The following is a 16366-nucleotide window of genomic DNA, read 5'->3' on the forward strand; positions in this document are numbered from 1 at the left end:
ACAATAATATCAGTAATATTAGCAATGGCAGTCAAAAAGGACCATGGCAGGAGGCTCCACCAGGATCCATGAGAACCTGCGAGACGAGAAAGCACAAGAACTCCGGAGAAGAAGTAAAGTTAGTAACATGCATTAATGGGACATGAATGAGTGCAGAAAGAGAGGGAGAGGAAGAGAGGAGCTCAGTGCCCCATGGGAAATCCCCCGATAGTCTAGGTCTATAGCAGCATAACTAAGGGATGGTTCAGGACTCACCTGATCCAGCCCTTACTAAGCCCTATAAGCTTTATTAAAGAGGAACGTCTTAAGCCTACTCTTGAATGTGGTGAGGGTGTCTGCCTCCCAAACCACAACTGGAAGCTGGTTCCACAGGAGAGGAGCTTGGTAACTGAAGGCTCTGGCTCCTGTTCTACTTTTAGAGACTATAGGAACCACAAGTAGCCCTGCATTCAGAGAACGCAGTGTTCTAGTGGGGTAATAGGGTACTATGAGCTCTTTAAGATATGAAGGGGCCTGACCATGAAGAGCTTTGTAGGTAGGATTTTAAATTCTATTCTAAATTGTACAGGGAGCCAGTGCAGAGAAGCTAGTACAGGAGAGATGTGATCTCTTTTCCTAGTTCCTGTCAGTACTCGTGCTGGAGCGTTCTGAATTAATTGGAGCGTTTTAATGGACTTATTGGGGCAACCTGATAATAAAGAGTTGCAGTAATCCAGCCTAGAAGTAACAAATGCATGGATTAGTTTTTCTGCATCTGTCTGTGATAGGATGTGTCTAATTTTTGTAATGTTACTTAAATGAAAGAAGGCAGTCCTGGAGGTTTGCTTTATGTGGGAATTAAATGACATGTCCTGATCAAAGATAACTCCAAGATTCCTGACAGTGGTGCTAGAGGCCAAGGTAATGCCATCTAGAGTAGCTATATCTTTAGACAGTGAGTCTCTGAGGTTTATGGGGCCAAGAACAAGAATTTTTTTTTTTCAGAATTGCAGCTCATCCAGGATTTTATCCCTTAAGACATGTTTGTAATTTAGATAATTGATTAATTTCATCGGGCTTGATTGATAGATATAACTGCGTATCATCTGCATAGCAATGAAAGTTAATGGTGTGATTCCTAATAATGTTGCCTAAAGGGAGCATATATAAAGTAAATAGTATTGGTCCAAGTACAGAACCTTGTGGAACTCCATGACTAACTGTAGTATTTATGGAAGATTAATTGTTAACATGTACAAACTGAGAACAATCTGATAAGTATGACTTAAACTAGCTTAGTGCGGTTTCTTTAATGCCAATTTGCTGCTCAACTCTCTGTAAAAGAATATTATGGTCAATGGTTTCAAATGCAGCACTAAGATCTAATAATACAAGTACAGAGACAAGTCCATTGTCGGAAGCAATCAAAAGGTCATTATTAACTTTAACCAGAGCTTTAACCAGAGCAGTCTCTGGTGTTCAGTTAGTTACTGTGTGCTGGCCTGCCCCTCAAATGATGGAATAGAGGCTTGTTAGCAAGGGTTGTAGCATCTTTTGAGCAGACTAGAATGACGTGACTCAGTTTTGACACAATTTTAATCTCTTGTAAGAATATTATCCACCAACTCCTTTGCAGTGCCACATAGAAATTAATCTTTCATCCGCTATCTCACTGAAAGAAGTAGGCTACATACAGTACTGAACACACTGTTCCTGCCAACCGTCTACAACATGCACCATTTCTTCCTCTAAATACACCCTGCACCTAGACTGGTCTGACCTCAAAGTCATTACACGGCAGTTTGCTGGCGATCAATTGTTTTACTGTTAACAAATATTGGGACAGGTAGTAAAAAGTGCAAACGCACAGGAAGCAGATGGGAAGAATGGTAGCATTATTTCTCCTGGTCCTGGCTCTTTGTTTTGAAGTTCTGATCATTTCAGTTTGCAGTGTGCTACATCTGTGGTGTCAAAGCCTAAAATTCATTTTAAAAGGCATCAATTAATTATTTCAACCCTTTTTTAAATCTTATATCTAATCATCTGTGTAAATCCCATCTTGTTTAAGTATGTGTGCCTCTTTTTTCTTGAAATTCAACTTTTATTGTTGCTCATTTAGATATGGATGTTTATTATTATAGATTAATACTTAAGATGAAACCAGCCTTTTAGGGGCTCATCCTAGGGCAGACCTCAGAGGTACTTTCTGTCAATTTTTAATGACTTTGCCAGTCAATTTGATTCTCATGAACTCATATAGTTCTTTTCTGTTTTAATTTGTGCTTTTTAAAAATACCTGTGTAATGGGGTCCTGTGGAACTCGAGTCAAAAGCAGGCAATTCTGTCTATGAAGTTTTAAAAGATGGAACTTCACTGAGTTCCTGTTTGAGTTAATTTGTGGCATCGGTCCTAATTTAAAGTATCACACACTATCAGGGTAGATAGCAGCACTCTGTCAGTCATTTTGAAGGAGACAGACATAGATTTTCTCACATGCTTTGTCTGTTTCCATTTTACACAATTTGTGAATTAACTAAATAAACATAGAGTTTCCTATAATATTGAATATTGAAAATATTCTGTGCAGCTTTAATGTTTAGATTTTTTTCCTATGAAAAAGTCCAACCATGCCTTCTGAATTTATTTTATACTTTGGCAAGCACTCATTTTGTGCTTTAGTAACTGCATATATTCTTGTACTGGTGACAAATGTTAATGTTAAACCTTCACAGCAGATGCTTACAGTGCTGTTTAAAATGAAATCAGCCCACTGTGGGAGTAACCAACTGCACATTAGACGGATGGGGCTGTGATAGTGTCTGCAACTGTATATGTCAAGACTTAAAAAAGTATAATCTCTCTTCAAAGTGGATTGGTTCTTGATAAATATGCTGTATTTAGGCCTAAGACTGTTCACTGTAATGAACTTTTAACCTTTCACACAGATATGTAATGCCTCTTTCAGTGGTTACTGTTGTTGCTGTGCACCTTTCTCTCTCTCTCTCTCTCTCTCTCTCTCTCTCTCTCTCTCTCTCTCTCTCTCTCTCTCTCTCTCTCTCTTGAAAAGTGTCCTGAGGTATCTTCTGTTTATGAATTGGTGCTATACAAATAAAATTGAATTGAATTAAATTGAATTGAATTGAATATAGTTGACTAGGAGCTAATGTCATGAAATCCATGTCATTACCTAAGATCACATTTAACAAATCGTTGGTCTGTCTCTGCATGGCTGTGTGTGTGTATGTGTGTTGCTACAGGCTGCAAACAGCTACTTAAGGGACCAGTGGTTTCACTCCCTGCAGTGGAAGGTAAGGTTACTGTTTGTCTTAAACTGTTAATTGATTTGTTTCATCGGCCCCATTAAAGCATCATGCTGAGGCTCTTTACCCCCCACCCACATGCACACACGGACACACACACACACACACATACGCAGACATTTTTCCTCTGTATTTCAGCTTCGTCATTTCTTATTTTTATCTATCATAATAAAAAGGTTATCACACACTTTGAGGTCAATTGATCATGCTGAAACTTACAAGTCAATTACAAGTCTTCTCACAGTCTGACACACCAATTTATGGTACTTTACAGACCTTTATGAAGATCAGACCCCTAAACCTGTCAGTACTAGAGCCACACTGCGCTCACTGAGCTAAATAAAGCTATACAAGGAAGTCTGCCTGAGGTAGTTCAGAATGCTAGAGCTCACAGTTACTTCTTATGATTTCAATCTTTTGTTTTTTTCTGTGTCTGATTTCCTCCACACTCAACACTGATTGTCAGGCATTAATCACACAGGCAGCACGGCCCACAGGGGTATCATGATAGGTCGGCTTTGCACAGCTCTGATTCTTAACAAACACTTCCTGTTTGTGTGTTTTCACTGCACCATTTTGAATAAGATATTTCCCTGCCAAGCCAACAAGTGTTACTATAGATAGTGACATGAAACAGGAACAGAATTCACAGTGTTGAAACATATTTCTTAATGATATGAGACGTGTTGAAGTGCTGGTTTCACTGAACAATGCATGCAGCGGCTATAGAAAGTAGTGATAGTCCAGGTGCTTGATGGGTAGTCACTATGGGGTATTGCACTGTGTTTCCTACAGAAAAAGATCTACAAGTACCGTAAGGTCCTGAACAACCCGAGTCGCTGGGACGTGGTGCTGAAGGAGATCAGAGCGCTGGTGGACATGGCTCTGACCTCGCCACTGCAGGACGAGTCCATCCACCAGGCTCCACTGCACATCATCTCCACCCTGCTGGCTGAGGTAGCAACACGCACACACAAATATTACATGCAAGGGCCTTCCCTTAGTCTTTACCCTAATTTAAACCTTAGCCTAATGGCCTTTTTCCATTTTCTTCTCTTTTTTTAATTATAACAAAAACAAAAGTCACTAATTACATTTACTCAAGTGTTGTATTTGAAGCTCCTACAAGGAACTCTCATTTTGTGTTGATTATGGTGGCCCCTGTGGACAAGAGCAGTAGTGCTTCTATCGCCCTGTCTCATTAAATTCAAGGGGAATCCGACCTACTATATAGAAATAGAATAGCAATATTGAAATTGTTTGTTTATGTAGGTCACATAGAGGCATCAGTGCTAAATTGTTAAATTGTATCCTAACCAGTTAAAAACTCCTTGATGAAGGGTTAAGTAAAAAAGTGCCTAATAATTCTGCTTAAGTATGGAGCTTTATTTCATTTCTGTTTCAGTGTAGACATTATCATACGCTTGGCTATTTGTTTTATGACTGCTGGTTTACTTCATAGTACTACTCAACTACTAATCAGAAGATATAGTATACACTATAGTTACTTTACAAATTAAGTTCAAACAGAACATCGCTTTATAAATTATGAAGCATTGTAATAGACTAAATTACTGTTACATAACTGTATGTGAAGTTAGTTCCACCTAGGAGGAAGTTGACCGAGGTTCCAAAAGGGGCGGGGCTTAGGAAGGGTCAGTTAATGGCATCATAAAAAGTTTCTTCCCTTTGAATTATTAAGAGTAAAGCTTTTTGAGCCAGTATTGTACCTCCCTTTTCCTCAGAGGATCCATAAAGGAATAAAAAAACAATTCCCATGTTTGGATTTGTCCTGGAGTTTTCACTGGTGTTGGTGTCAATTCCAGTTAGGTAACGTATTCCAGGGAAGATGTTTGGATTCCCTTGAGTCACAGTGCCACGTACAGTAGTATAAAGCAGGAACCTCCCTCTCAACCACGCCTTATTTTAATCCTAGCTCTTAACTAAACGTGAAACCTAACCACCTGAATCCAAATCTTAATGTAAAGATAATAAAGTCCCCTTTTTTACCTGGTTGTGAGGACATTTAAATACAGTATGACACACACAGTAATCCATTTAGTTCTTGCCTAAACTCTTCTGTTTTTCTTTTCTTCTCTTCCTCCCCCCAGAACTCTAATCTCAGCACTCAGGATCATGAGAACATCATTGTGGTGAGTTCACTGTCACTGTAAATTGATGTCAGGCTGAAGTTAATCATTAACACCCTTGAGTCCGGCCTCTTTTCATTTTTATCTTATAAACTGAAGAAAAATATAGACTCTCCTCACATGCTTGTTACACTTGTGTATTTGTGTGTTTTTGATTAATGCCCATATGGCGGTTTCTGAGCATAACAGAAGAGTTCGGTGCTGAGAGAGGTTGTGGTGTTTGTGTAGCTCACCTGTGGGGCTGTTTTTACAAGGCTCCTGCACCTGACAGCCCAGATCTACACTGCTGACTCACAGCCAGGGTAAATAAGAGATAGGATATGGAAATATTCATCTGTGTGTGTGTGTGTGTGCGTGTGTGTGTGTGTGTGCAGGCCATTGCTCCTCTTCTGGAAAACAACCACCCACCACCTGACCTGTGTGAGTTCTTCTGTAAGGTGAGGTCATATGCTGTAGTCTCATCATACATACTTATATAAATACATATAGTAGAGATAAGATAAATAGTTTCAAGCATTTAAAAGTGCTTCCTGTGTGTGTTGCAGCACTGTCGGGAGCGGCCGCGGTCGATGGTTGTGATTGAAGTGTTCACTCCTGTGGTCCAGAGAATCCTCAAACATAACATGGTGAGAACTGCTCTGTTCAGGAGCTTTCAGTAGCAGGGACGATCACTGGGCATCACTTCCCATTTAGTGCTGGTTCCACACCCAAATTCCTCTTTGGAGGCCTGTTTATTGCATGCAGTGTCATGGTTTTGGTCATTTATGTGAAAATGCTACATTCCTTCAATCTGGTAGAAGAAGAAATGCATCCAGTACATCTGGTAAATCTGTTATAAATAAAAAAAACCAACAACTCCATGTTGTTGAGTTTAGCAGAACTAGAGAGCTGCTGGTCCACTGCCTGTCTGGTGGCTTTAAGGAGAGCAATCAGTTTCCCGTTGGAAAGGGATGTGTGACGGCAAGTAAAGTGGTGAAAATAATCTAACTATAGGTGGCTAAAATATGTTTTGTTGCATCAGCTATCTTAATAAAAACATAAGATGCTCCAAAAAAAGTTGTTTCCCCATCACAAATTAGAATCATCTCATTTTAACGTTTTGACTTAATTGCAAAGGGTAAGAATTCACATGCCAGCTGAAATAGTTCATATGTGTTTCCAGTGCTTTTTGATACACTGCATTAATGTGTACACTGTTTTTGGAAAATGACTGGGGAAAAATAATTTTGTCAAGTATGTTTTGCATTAGAAAAATAATCTGGTTTTAAGAAAATGTATCTAACTTTGTCTTAATAAGATATTACAGCTAATTCTGAGCTTGATTTAACTAGTAACAACAATGGTTGCCTAATATCCCAGCAGAGGAACAGATTATTGTCCTTAAGAGAAAGTATTCCCGTCCTAGGGTTGGAAATGAAGCAGCTGTTTAGTTTTTCATTGTTTTCATAAAAAATGCTAAAAATAAGAATGTTTCTGGTGCCGTCATTTTTTTCATTATGCTGTTTAAAGAAATTGTGTCTTATTGTAAGATGTTTTATATTTCTTGTGCTAATTATGAATCTTAGATTAAGCTACAAATTCTTAAATTTAGCTCAATTAAGTGACCAAAATACTTCACTCAAGTCTATCCTGAATAAGTTTTCATTGCTTGTAATAAGCACAACTGGCTTACAGTTTTGGCATTTGTTCTAGTTTTAAGGCCCATTACTTTTGCCTATTTCTTTTGCATGTTGGTTGATATATGTTTGACTCTCTTTGACAGGATTTTGGAAAGTGCCCTCGACTGCGTCTCTTCACTCAGGAGTACATCCTGGCTCTCAACGAGCTGAATGCTGGGATGGAGGTCGTCAAGAAGTTCGTCCACAGGTAAGAAATTGCCATGCACAATGAGAGCAGGTCCTGTAAACCTGTTAATGCCCTGTCTGATCAGATGTAGACGTGTAATCTAGAATCAAGAGTGGAAGGTTTGGATTTATATATTGATACATTTGACAAGTTTATTAGTATTAAGCTAGCCATGTCTTTCCACATAGACGCAGTTGTTTAGGAGTGCCTCACGAGCCTTGCTGTATGCACGGTCTTAGAAATAGGAGGTCTAAAATGGGTGGTCTTGGGGCATGCATCAAAGCATCAAAGTAGTTAGTTTTACTTATTATTTTACGTCTTTTATTCAGAGTTTCCATGCATCCTGGAAAACCTGGATATTTAGAGACTAGTTTTCCTGTCATGGAAACACCTGGGAATTGATAATCTATGTTGTCCTGTAAGAATGTAATTGCATTTTAGCCCCTCGTTCAGATCGCCTGTGTAAACCTGGCTTAGTGTGAAGCTGTAGTGAACTGTAGTCAAATCAGGTGGATACGGCCATGGTACTCAACAAGCAGTAAGGGTAGTCGTTTTTTATGCACTGCATTTGTTTGTACCCAAACAACATGCAGTAGACAGTTGGGGCCGTAGGTATATAACCTGCACCTATGTGTGTTGCAGCATGCATGGGCCAACAGGGCAGTGCCCTCACCCACGGGTCCTGCCAAACCTGGTGGCAGTGTGTCTCGCCGCCATTTATTCCTGTTATGAGGAGTTCATCAACAGGTCAGTCATCCACATTCACACACACACACGGTAGCTTCTTGTCTTTTTCCCCCGAACACAATTGAGTGTGTAAACTCTTGGCTTGCCTCACCACCTTCACATTTGATCTTGTCAGTTTTCCACCTCTCCCTCAGCGCACCTGCTTACCTTTCTACTCATGTCCGGACATCTTGTTTATCTGACCGCTGCGGTTTGAGCAGCTCAGGTCTGTCGGACCTGAAGGTCAGCAAGACAAGCTGCAGCTACCCCTGGGGCCTCATACTGCCATAGTGCTTGTATACAAAATGGCAACCATCACTTACTGACAACGTATGCACACTCCTGACAAAATACTCAAAAGTGAAACATGACTAAAAGCTGCTTTCTTTGCACCACAGTGTCTGAGTCTCAGTGTAGTGTCTTCACACTACACTGTAGTTTATTTACTGACAGTGTTCATATGCTATATCTAATGCTTTACTTTTACATGAATTTGCAGTACATAAGGTCTTTCAGAGTACCTCAGTGCCTCAGAAGCATTGGGTGTTTGGTGGGATTTTGTCTGATTTTGTGTCCTTTCCCAGCATGAGAAAGAAGCTTTTCCACAGCAGCCATTGTTTCTTAAGGCTGACCATCCCACACAGTATCTGTTTATTCAGCACTCAGTTACCTCTGTCCATTTTTTTATTGATTAGACAAACACATTACTGGTAATTTCCCCACATGTTGTACAACTAATAACACGGAAACAGTCATTTGCAGATGTTACCGGGAAAGCAGATCAGATACAGGACAGTCATCATACCATATTCTGCCATTTAAAGCCTAAACTAATTTGCAATGTCCCAACATGTTGTAAAGAAACAATAACTCTACAGTGCAATGGCATCATTCTTGAGTTTTTCAGAAAAGAGCTCTTATGGGTATAAAAGGAACTGAGAGTGTTGCCGGTGATAAACAGACCGTACCCTTCAGTGTATCAATTTTCCAAATGTTGCTGCTTTTGACAAATATAATCTTTGTATTTAATCTTGACATAATTATTAAATGTAGTTAATTGTTTATAGGGTAAATTGCCTCCATCAGTCAACCTTCAAATACAGAAATCATGGGAATGAAAAGGAGCTGTAATAACTCTTTGCACATGTGGTGATTTTAGTTTTGTCAGTAGATTTACAAATGTTACGGTACATTAAGAACAGTTTTTGGAAAATAAAGCAGTGTTCTGTCACACAAAGAAAATCAGTGATTTATATTTACATGCTCTTTTTCCTTCCTAGTGTGTTCCACTGGGGCATTTTGTTGACTGCAGATGTATGGCATAGGTTATTCCCCCAATTAGTGTTGTCTTCTTAGTATCCTCCACCCCAGGGATGATCATTCTTAGCAATTTTTTCCAAAACTCAAGCACACAAAGGAACCCATCTCTCTTGGCTCTTCTCACCTCCCCTTTGTTCCCCTTCTGTCGTTACACTTGGCCTCTTGCTTACACTGTCACTGGCATTACTGTTGCACTTTGAACTGAATATAGGTTTCATATGTGGTCCACTCACCTCTCCCCCTGTTTCCCCTTCCTGCAGTCGGGACAACTCCCCCAGCCTAAAGGAGATCAGGAACGGCTGCCAGCAGCAGAACGACCGCAAGCCCCCAATGCCGCTCCGCCTTCTGCGCCCCGAGCCTCCGACGCCGCCTCCTGCCACCCTCCTCCCCCTCTCCGCCAATCCCAGTCCTCCCCAGCCACCTCCGCCCGCCCCCACAAACCCTGCCCCGTCCATTCCCATCTCCTCCCCGACGCCCTCCCTGCCCCTCTCCCCTCCACCCTCTGTCGTCAACTCCAGCGAGATCCTCGTGGAGCTGGAGCGGAACAACAACTCAGCCAACACCAGGCGGAAGGAGGGGCCGTCGGGGGGCGACAGCGAACCCAACCTCATCGACTGTCTGTTGGTCAGCCCGGCCGTCAACACTCTGTCCATCCAGCTGCCAGCACAGGCCGACCGAGTGCTGGGCTGCTTCGCTCTCATCCTCAAGATGCTGTGAGTGTAGATACTTAGTTTTGGTGCATAGTGCAAAAGGTAGAGCTGATGATTTTCCCATTTGTGTGATTGATTGTATTTAAAAAAACAGCAGCAGATGTGTCTAAGAGGCCGTGAAGATGAATTATAAAACAACAATGAATTGGTAACGCAGGCCGGTCCCAGCCTTGTAAAACCACTAACAGAACTGTAAAATCCATCCTAAGAGATACTGCAAGCCATTGCAGGTTAGCTTAATCTGGAGTGATATGTTCTCCCTTTCTTGTTCTAGTTAAAAGCCTGGCATTGGAGATCTGAGTTAATTGTAATTCATCAATTGATTCTTTAGGAAGATCAGTAAAAAGGGTGAGAGACGAACAGATATCAGACTGAAAAATCATAGAAAACTGCCACTGCTTCGAACAAGAAAATTCTTTTGTAAAAAGCCTTTTAACAAAAGTCTGTCTTGATGGAGCTACTTTAAACTTACTCCAAGCCAATTTAATATTGTAGAAAATGACATGTCAACCACCAGGAACCAGGAAGCGTCCTAGTTTGTAAGGTGACATAATGTGAGTGTGTGTATGGCTGAAGAACTGATCACTGTAAATGGGTTGAACAGCCCTGAATGAATGAATGCATGAGCCTCGGTGCTGATTACACAGTGTGAAAGTGGAGCTGTGTGTGTGTGTGTGTGTGTGTGTGTGTGTGTGTGTGTGTGTGTGGTGTGTGTGTGTGTGTGTGTGTGTGTGTGTGTGTGTCCTTCTGTCGAGGTGTAGGTGCGGTAACAAAGCAGGATGGCCTATAAAAGCGACAGTGTCTGTGTGTTTGTAGCGTTTGTAACAAAGCCAGTCTAACTTAACTCACAGTAATGTGATGCTGCTCTAGTTTCTGTTAAATCAGCGCTGAAGGTCTGCGTCACCTCGCCGCCACTTGTTTCAAATGCTCCCAGGCTGCACTGTTGTCTTTACATTGTTAAACTGACATCTCTGTCCTTTTCCCTCTTGTTTTTACTGCTGTCTGTCTCTGTCAGGTCGGACTACGATGACTGGAGACCTGCTCTGGCCAGCCTGCTGCAGCCCATCCCCTTCCCTAAAGAGTGAGTATTCATACACACATACCTCAGCTCACACTTTGCATTTTATTAATTTGTCTAGTGATCTCTCATACAAGCCACTTAAAATGACCAAAAGCTTCAGATCCTCTCTGAACAGTGTGCTCTGAATATCCAGCCACCATAGTTTCGATGAGAGAAGAGAGGAGTTGATGAAAATTTTGACACTCTCATCTGGAATTATTGTGATAAACTTGCAGTATTCAAGCGTTGGGAGCAGCATTCAAGTTGCCATCTTAGTGGAGGTTGTGGGAACATTAAAAGGTTACTGCACATACTACTCAGTGTGGAAAAAAAGCAACTCCAACCCATGTTTCTTAGCTTTTAAAAAAGTCATTTACAGTCATTGATGGGAGAGGTATTCAGAATTCTATGCTTGAAAATAGTCAAAGTAGTTATACCACAGTTTGATAATACTCTATTAGTATCTCATTTTGTGTTGATTCTGGCGGCCCCTGTGGCCAAAAGTGGTAGTGTTTGTACAATCACAACAGTAACAGTAGAGAACAACTGATAAACTGTACAATGACAGTGTAAGCAAAAGGCGTGTAAAAGTGTAACAACAACAAGGGAACAAAGGAGTGGTGAGAAGAGCCAGGAGAGATGGGTTCCAATGTGTGCTTGAGGTTTAGAAAAAGAGATGTCTAGTAGCACAGGTACCTCACAATTATATGGATAGAACTTGTGTTAGTTTCCACAGTTTCTTGGTCAACGAACCTTTGACTTCATTGTGTCAGCCTCTCTTCTGGAATCAAACCTACCCCCTTGGAATCAGTAATGCCAGTGCCGAGGCCTCAGTGGCCCTTTTATTGTTCCTGTGAACATGCAATAGTTAGATTAAGTTACAAAGTGTCTACACAGCCTGCGCAGTGAAAGCAGCACATTAGCAGAACGGCAGCTTCAGGCCTCCGTCCGTGTCAGCGAAGGATGTGTTCAGGCACAGCGTTGAGTGTTTCAGCAGTCACTGTAGTTGTACTGCTTTTCAGTTGAGAGTTTTGGTGTCTTAACTTTTGGTTGCAGTCCAAAAACACCAGTGCAGCCGGAGCCATAATCATATACTGTAACCATCAGCTGCAGCGGCCCTCCCACCGGCTTCCCTCCTTCCTTCTTCCACTCTCTCACATCACTCTCTCTGGGGATGTAAACCTGTTTCTTGGAGGGTCCTGTTGGGGACTGGCTGCTGACGTGGATGAGGTACCTCACCACGCCTCCTGGGGGTCGCGAACTGGAGGGGTGACTTCTCTCTCCCCCAGAGAGTCCGCTTTAATTGGCCATAAGCAGCCCCGAGCCTTATATGTAATTGGCTGGCTGATCCTGAGCTTCATTAGCGTTGACTGGCTCCCGACTTGTTGTTTCTCCAACACTGGGACGCACCTGTTGCTCACCTGTGCCACTGTTGCCTGGTCGATGGCTTCAGGCGTCATTAGGAAAGGCAACAATACTCCCCAGCACCCTGTCGCTGAGGATATAATGAGTCATATGTACACACACATCAGACGCACACACAGACGCACACTGATACTGACAGTGTTGGGAAATATGTTTATTTACTTTCTTGCCAAAGATTTGATGAGAAGATTGACCCCACTCTCGTGTGTGGACTGTAAATGTGAAGTTGGAGCCAGTTGTTTATATTAGCTTAGTTTAGCTTAGCACAAAGGCTGGAAACGGGTGGAAACAACTAGCCTAAGGTAATTAAATCTGCCTTTAAGTTCCCCTCTAAAGCTCACTAATTAACACGTTATATCTCGTTAGCTGAAGTGTGTAAACAGCACGTCACGGTTTTATGGGGTTTATTTTCGGGACTATTTCTTGGCCATACAGGAGAAGCTGCCAGGCAACTAGCTTAGACTCCAGGTAGTTGGTGCTTCTAGCCAAGAAATAGTCCAGTCCCCAGTAAAATGGTGAATTGTCTTCTTAATGGTAAGTTTATTTAATCGGCTGCTGGCTGTAGCTTTAATTTTTATTTACCGTACAGACAGCGTCATCTCCTAATCTAACTCAAATATTTTCCAAAATGTCAAACTAATGAATTTATATTAAAAAACACAATGAATTAGGTCTGCAATGGAGCTGAATGAGTAGATTTCTCTTTCCTTGCTCTTATAAAAGTTACACACAGCAACCTTTACATCCATCTACTCCTTTAACGTTTGAACTCATCCTTTGCTTCATCACTACAAATATAGCTGCACCGATCCACTTTCTTTCATCTGCTGGTACCAATAACATATAACATTTTTCAGATGCTTAATTAAAATGAGTGTTGTACGATGCAGCACGACTTCCGCCCCTCAGAATGTCTGTACACACCTTACAAGTTGCTGTTTTGTTTTTCTATTGTTCTTTTTAAGTTATTTTTTTGGGCCTTTTTATTGATAGTTACAGCCAAAGATAGACAGGGGGCAGAGAGAGAGGGGAGGACACGCAGCAAAGGGCCACAGGTCGGATTCGAACCCGGGCCGCTACATTTTATAACTAAGGGCATGTTGAGTTAGCCAACTCAACTCATGTTACTTCACAGCAGGTACATGGTCCAGCGCAAGTTGCGCCTGTACGTCTAACTCATAGATTATGGGGAATATATGGGGATTACTGGATATCTTTGAAAACTGTTTTTCAATTAATTAATTTGTGCTACATTTTGGCTATGGGCTTAAAATGTATTTCATTATTACATATTTATAATTCATGAAATCTGGATCGGTACAGGGATCGGTGATGCCAGTCCCGATATGTGAATTATGTAAACCTCGGCACCCGATAACGATTTTGGATTGGATCCCAACTCAAATTACAAACACATTAGTTGTAGATGAACTTGTACTCCTTGAAATTTAGTTCCCAGAAATACCAAAAATGGCAGGTTGAGGCACAGGTTGATAACTGGAAAATGATGAACTACACATATGCAGCTTAATTTTGATCTATTGGTACAAACTTAAAACACAAAAACTTGTGATCAGTTTAGAATGTAACTATCCATTTCTTTGACCTGATTCATCAGCCAACCTCTTGCAACGGCTGCTAAAACAGAATTGTAATGACTCCCCACAGGGATCATTAAAATGTCATCTAAAGTAACAAACAGTCCTGAGAAGTTCCCATTCTCGTGTCATGTGCACACATGCTGAAAATGTCATAATGAGCTCTGCGCTCCCTCTGAAACTTATCTGAGCATGTTGACTGTATCCACAAATATAAAGTAACACTGTGCTACGGTGTCATCAGCTTAACATCATTGTGAGAGGTAGCACAAAGCAGAACTCCAACCCAAACATGTTAAATTGTCCTCCAGAAATGCTTGTTTTTCCCCCTGTAAACATCAAATCTGAGATATATTGCCAGAAAAGCATGCATTAAATGAACTTTTCCCGACAGATAGATGTTTGTTTTGTCATATTTCTTAGCTCTAAGTATTCTGGGCTGAAATATCTCACATCTCTCTTTGTCTTCCCTCTCTCCAGGGCCCTTGCACATGCCAAATTCACAAAGTAAGTAACTCAGACATCATAAACTGTTCTTCACACACTGAGTTAGATCCTAGTTTGAAACAACCTGACATTTGTGTCTCAATGTTTCTCTGTCTAAATAGGGAACTGAAATATGTTATTCAGAGGTTTGCGGCGGACCCAAGGCAGGAGGTGAATGTGTGCATGTTTACCACTGTTTCAGCCTTGCTCAGCTCTAGAGCTTAAAGGATATATATATATATACAAGTTGAGATTTACCAACAGAATAATCATAAATAATGTTTGTGTGTGTTTCCCAGGTCCATTCCTGCCTACTCAGTGTGCGTTCAGGTAAAGACGGCTGGTTTCAGCTCTACAGTCCAGGAGGTGTGGCATGTGATGACGACGGAGAGCTGTTTGCCAGTATGGTGAGTGTATGGACACACTCAGCCAGCCTGAACAATCAATGTGTGCTAATTAATGTGTGGTTGTGGTTGCTTACGACCTCCTCTTCCGCTCCTCCAGGTTCATATCCTGATGGGCTCCTGCTATAAGACCAAGAAGTTTCTGCTGTCTCTGGCTGAAAACAAGCTGGGTCCCTGCATGCTGCTGGCCCTACGTGGAAACCAGACCATGGTGGAGGTATGTCCATGTTTCTTTTTATTCTTTTATCAATAACTATTCTCAATCATTTCTCATGGTCTCTTCTAGTAGTAGTTTAGTTTGTTGACCATTTTGTATCATTGTGTACCATTTATTCTTGTTGCTTGTTCAGAATGTACTCTGAGCAGTACTCCTCATAACAAGTACACTGATTCTCACATATAAAATCAGTGGAGTGCCTTTACAGTGTGTGTGTGTGTTTGTGTGTGTCCAGATCCTGTGTCTCATGCTGGAGTACAACATCATTGAGAACAAAGACACCCAGCTGCAGATCATCTCCACCCTGGAAAGCACCCACGTGGGCCTGCGCATGTACGAGCAGCTCTGTGATCGACAGAGAGAGCTCAAAGAACTGGTGAGTTACTGCTGCAACACACGCAGTTCTTTATTATGTACACTGAGGCCTGAAGTTAACGTGGTGCTGTACTCTCTGGCACCCTGCAGTTCTTTTATATCTGAGCTAAGAACATCTTGTCCAACTCATCCCACGTTTCTGTCGGGCTCAGCTTGGTGGAGCGAAGGCCTCTGCTGGAAAATCAAGTCACCAGTTTCTCATTACCTACAAATTCCTGTGTCCTTAGTGACGCATGTGACCTACTAGTCAATCCACAATCCCGACACACTGCTGACAGCAACCGTTAGAAGTTAAGAAACATGCATGCCCTGGATAAGGTGGACATTTAAGAGAAATATGTATCATGTATGAGCACCTCCCTCGTCTATTGTGTGAATAGTGAACAGAAAATACTGTTGTTTGTCGTGCGGGGTAAAGTTTGTTTGGACAGCCGCAGGTCTGGTGGTATAGCGGGTCGACCATTGATTGCAACGCTGGTAGGTCCACCCTGGAGCTCCTCTGGTCCACATCTACTAGCAAAAAAGTACAGAAGCTTTGTTGCAGTTTCAATATGCGATACGATAGCTATATGTCAGCGATAGGCCAATATCTGCTACTAATGTCTTTTTATTTCCTTTAATCAGTATACTGGCCATAGGTGAATATACTTTTCAAGAACTTTGTTCCAGGTTTCAAGCCCAATTCAACAAGTTTCATATATCAGTTAGTTGTTTAAATTAGTATTTACTATAGAGTATTTACTTAACCTGG

The 16366-nt window shown here is 41.5% G+C and overlaps 1 protein-coding gene across 1 annotated transcript in view; it reads left to right on the plus strand.

Annotated features, from left to right (window-relative positions):
- The window catches only part of cmip (c-Maf inducing protein), a 53027-nt gene that overhangs the window by 26975 nt on the left and 9686 nt on the right, over positions 1–16366 (plus strand). The window contains exons 3-16 of the mRNA XM_051383183.1: positions 3237–3287; positions 4095–4256; positions 5411–5452; positions 5824–5886; positions 5995–6075; positions 7212–7315; positions 7937–8041; positions 9601–10053; positions 11066–11131; positions 14614–14640; positions 14742–14790; positions 14919–15026; positions 15124–15240; positions 15476–15616. Of these exons, the coding sequence (XP_051239143.1) occupies positions 3237–3287; positions 4095–4256; positions 5411–5452; positions 5824–5886; positions 5995–6075; positions 7212–7315; positions 7937–8041; positions 9601–10053; positions 11066–11131; positions 14614–14640; positions 14742–14790; positions 14919–15026; positions 15124–15240; positions 15476–15616 (1569 nt within the window). The remainder of the gene's footprint in view (positions 1–3236; positions 3288–4094; positions 4257–5410; positions 5453–5823; positions 5887–5994; positions 6076–7211; positions 7316–7936; positions 8042–9600; positions 10054–11065; positions 11132–14613; positions 14641–14741; positions 14791–14918; positions 15027–15123; positions 15241–15475; positions 15617–16366) is intronic.

The sequence above is a fragment of the Dicentrarchus labrax genome, unplaced genomic scaffold, assembly GCF_905237075.1.
Source record: "Dicentrarchus labrax unplaced genomic scaffold, dlabrax2021, whole genome shotgun sequence".
In the NCBI taxonomy this organism is placed as follows: Eukaryota; Metazoa; Chordata; class Actinopteri; family Moronidae; genus Dicentrarchus; species Dicentrarchus labrax.